The sequence below is a fragment of the Larus michahellis genome, chromosome 1 (genome assembly GCF_964199755.1).
Source record: "Larus michahellis chromosome 1, bLarMic1.1, whole genome shotgun sequence".
Taxonomy (NCBI): domain Eukaryota; kingdom Metazoa; phylum Chordata; class Aves; order Charadriiformes; family Laridae; genus Larus; species Larus michahellis.
The window spans coordinates 42187716-42191303 of record NC_133896.1 but is presented as its reverse complement, the minus strand read 5'-3'; the positions used below and the strand labels follow the sequence as shown (position 1 = coordinate 42191303).

The window sequence follows — 3588 nt, the reverse complement described above, 5'->3', positions numbered from 1 at the left end:
GTCTTCTCTGCGCCGCTTCCCCCGTTACCGGGACGCGGTTTCCCTCCCGGCCTCCCCTCACCGGCTTCCCCTCAGAGCGCCGCGCATGCGCCCCCTCAGCCGCAGCTCCCGGGTGCCGTGCGCAGCCGTGCGGCTCGGTGCAGGGAGGTGAGGCGGCGGCCATGTCGCGGCGGCCGGAGCCCAGTCGGTTGGCGCAGGAGGCGGCGGCGCTGGCGGGTGCGGTGCGCGGCGCCCTGGGTCCGCGGGGCGGGCGGGCGCTGCTGGTGCGGCCCACGGGGCAGGCGCTGCTGACGCGGGACGGGCGGCGCCTGCTGGAGGCGCTCAGCCTGGAGCCGCCGACGGCCAGGTACCGCGGGGAGGTGGCGGTGGCGGGCGGTGGCGGGCCGGGCCGGGCCGGGCGGGGCGCGGTTCCGCCTAACGCCCCCGTGTGCCCGCAGGATGATGGCGGCCTGCGCCTGCAGCCACCGCGCCGCGACGGGGGACGGCGCCAAGACGTTCGTGGTGCTGCTGGCCGGCCTGCTGGGCGGGCTGCGGGAGGCGGGCGGCGGCCTGCGGCGGGCGCTGCGGGCCTTCGAGGAGGAGGTGCTGGAGCGGGCCGTGGCGCAGGGCCTGCGAGGGCACCTGCTGTCGGCCCTCCCCGGGCGGCAGGCGGAGGCGGGCGCCCTGGAGGCGCTGCTGGAGGCCTACCTGGGCGGCCGGCTGGGGCCGGGCGAGCGGCGGCGCCTGGCCCGCCTTGGCGGGGAGTTCTGCCGCCGCTGCAGCGCCCCGGCCGCCGACCCCCGCCCGCAGGTGCTGCGGCTCCTCGGGAGCCGCTTCGCCGAGCTGCACGCCACCGTGGCCGGCCTCCCCCTAGCCAGCTCCAGGGTCCTACCCGGCATCATCCTCCGCAGGGACTTCGCGGCCTACTGCCCGGCGGGGGGGGACCTGCGGGCCGTGCTCGTCACCGAGCCCCTCCGGACCCCCCTTCCGGCCCCCGGCGTCGAGTTTGTAGTCGAGTCCGAGGGTCAGTATCAAGCCTCCTTGTGCTGGATCTCCAGGAGAACAGAAGCCCTAATGAAACACCTGCAGAGCAACGATGTCAAGCTGTTACTGTCAAGCGTGAAGCAAGAGGAAGTAGTTATCTACTATGCAAAATTGCACGGTGTGTCTGTGGTAGAGTCCTTATCGTCGGAAGAAATTGCCCTGATCCGTGAAATCACAGGAGTCTCACCTTACGCACCTTTTGGTGATAATATACACAGAGAAATCACTGAAACCGCAGTGGCAACGTTTTGCCGGCCCTTGCTGCTGGGCTCAAAGAGATGTGTTCACATTGGCTTCACCAGCGTGTGCGCCTTTCAGCCCCATTGCCTAATTCTCTGTGGGCCAGTCGATGGTGTTAATGAGCAACATGCTGCTGCTTTGCAAGGGGCGTTTACAATGCTGCAGCAGCTATTTAAGAGAGTTGATCTGAGGGAGGAATGCAAAGCTGAAGGTGAAAGCCAGAATGAAGCCGCAGATGCTTACAGCTGGCATTCTTCAGCTACTCAGAAGCAACTCGCAATAGAAAATATTTCTTGTAACAATAATTGGGTTTCTGAACAACTGGAAACACACAGGGATGAAACAGAGACAGAAATTATAGACCCTGACTTGCAGGGAAGTGACAGTCCAGCATGTGTGCAAACAAACTTGCAGATACCCTCAAATCCCATCTCGCACATTATAGAATTCAGTGTTGCCACCGAAGGAGATGGGTCTTCAAGAGACATGCAGAAACCACATGCAAAATGCGAGCATCCAGGTGACTTGAGTGAGAAGCATAAAAGCGATTCACTTGGGGACAATTGGAAGAGCTACAGCACTGCTGTATCAGCAGCAGATAATGCTGATGTAGTCACTGTGCGTGAATGCCTAGATGTTGGCAAAGATGTAGAGAAAACAAGTTGCAATGCAGTTCCATTTAAACATGGAAGCAGTTGTGTAAGTATTGCACAGAATTATTCCAACTCCCTCATAGAAGCAGGATCGGTTTTGCCAGTAGGAGGTTACTTTGAAATCCTGTTAAGCTATTATATTCAGCACTATGCAAAACAGTTTCGGCAGTCAGAAGTAACTGTCATAGCTAATGTAGTTGCTGATGCTTTGCTAAGTATTCCCAAGGCCTTATACAGGACAACAGAACGAAACGGCTTTACCAAATTCTATCTCAAAGCCATAAATGCACTCAGAAAAAATCAGCCACTGCCTATAAATGAGAAAGGCTTAGAATTAGTGTATTGCAAATACCAGTTAGTCATTTCAGTTCTTCACTGTGTTACAGAGCTTCTCTCCATAGATTTAATAATCGGTGTAAAGCGGCCACTGCAAAAAATTGAGGATAATGACTCAGAAGATGACTTCTGAAATGATGAATAAAAAACGTTTTGATAATCTGTTTTCCTGTGTCTTCTTATCAAATGGACATGTCGCAAAATTTGCTGCTGGAGACCAAAAGATACCCTTTAGTCTGAGACCTAACATGCTTCTTTCCTCTTAAAATAAAAGGACTAAAAAGGCTGATCAGCTGAGATTTGTGGAAAACTGGGTTGTGAACAGCACAGACTTGAAGTTTCAAACATGAGAAAGTGTAGCTGATTTCCACTGCGGGTGTGTGGATCCGTGTACGTGCAGAGGATCCTCTGTACGTTCTAGCCAAGGGTGAACTTTGCCGCTTGTGGAGGTTTGAGTGTTTGTGCAAGTTAGATGTCATTAGTTTTCCTGGCACGTTAAAAGTTGCCAGTGTGACATGAGCCACTGAACTTGCAAGTTGTAAGCAAGGGTTTTTTTTAACCTTCCTAATAGGCTGGATTGAATGTTATTTTAAATAAAAATATTTTTGTATATATTGTGGTTTTGAATATGATGGAAAAAATGTAACTGTTGTTAGCCTGTTCAGCGCTGGGGCAGGCAGTGGTAGGCCCTTGCAGCATATCCCAGTGAAGAATTTTCGTGTCCGATAGGAGATATAGTGTTTTTATCCTCCATTAACTTCACTTTAGTCAAACTAGTACAATTAAGAATAATTTCACATTACAACTGGCTGGCACGTGCTCTGGCAAATTAGTTTATGTGACATTATGTAGTACTAACTATTTTAACTATCCTAGGTTGAGTTGTGCTGCTACTATAAAAGGCTGTGCATGTAATCATAGGAAGAGTTTACTTTGATCATTTGGGATTTTATTATGGGGGGGTTGGAGGTGTTGGGGTTTTTTCAAATTCTTCCCCCCAGGATTTTCCCCCAAATACGATTTGCTTTAGGCTCACTGTCACCCGGATGTCAACATACCTCCTTTTCTGCCGTGTCTTAAAAACTTCTGGTTTGCTGTGGGAGGTTTTGAGTAACTGAGCGGCCACAGCTGATAACGGTATCACATTGATCCTCTGTCTGCCACTGCCAGTATTGCGTAATACTTAGAATAAATGGATTTTTGTCGTTGTTGTCCTACTAGTAAATAAAATATAGTGAGGATATTTAAAATCATAGGCATAATTCATATTTATGTGCTACACCTGAGATGATTACAACTGCAAATCAGATCTTTTTCCCCATTAATATATGGTGAA

At 52.1% G+C, this 3588-nt stretch overlaps 1 protein-coding gene across 2 annotated transcripts; it reads left to right on the top strand.

Moving 5' to 3' along the window:
• BBS10 (Bardet-Biedl syndrome 10) lies at nt 1–2416 on the top strand. 2 transcript variants are annotated; one of them, XM_074573699.1, is made up of 2 exons: nt 1–346; nt 438–2416. In XM_074573699.1, the coding sequence occupies exons 1-2, from the start codon at nt 162–164 to the stop codon at nt 2383–2385; spliced, it is 2133 nt and encodes a 710-aa protein (XP_074429800.1). In that variant the 5' UTR covers nt 1–161; the 3' UTR covers nt 2386–2416. The 2 variants fall into 2 exon arrangements, with proteins under 2 accessions (XP_074429800.1, XP_074429791.1); XM_074573690.1 differs by having other exon boundaries at nt 128–216.
• Nucleotides 2417–3588: the final 1172 nt, after the last annotated feature.

Excerpts from the sequence above, each read along its gene's own strand:
- BBS10 (XM_074573699.1), top strand. The coding sequence starts at position 162 with ATGTCGCGGCGGCCGGAGCCCAGTCGGTTGGCGCAGGAGGCGGCGGCG. Across the intron at positions 347-437 it reads CTGGAGCCGCCGACGGCCAG|GATGATGGCGGCCTGCGCCT; the intron begins GTACCGCGGGGA and ends GTGTGCCCGCAG.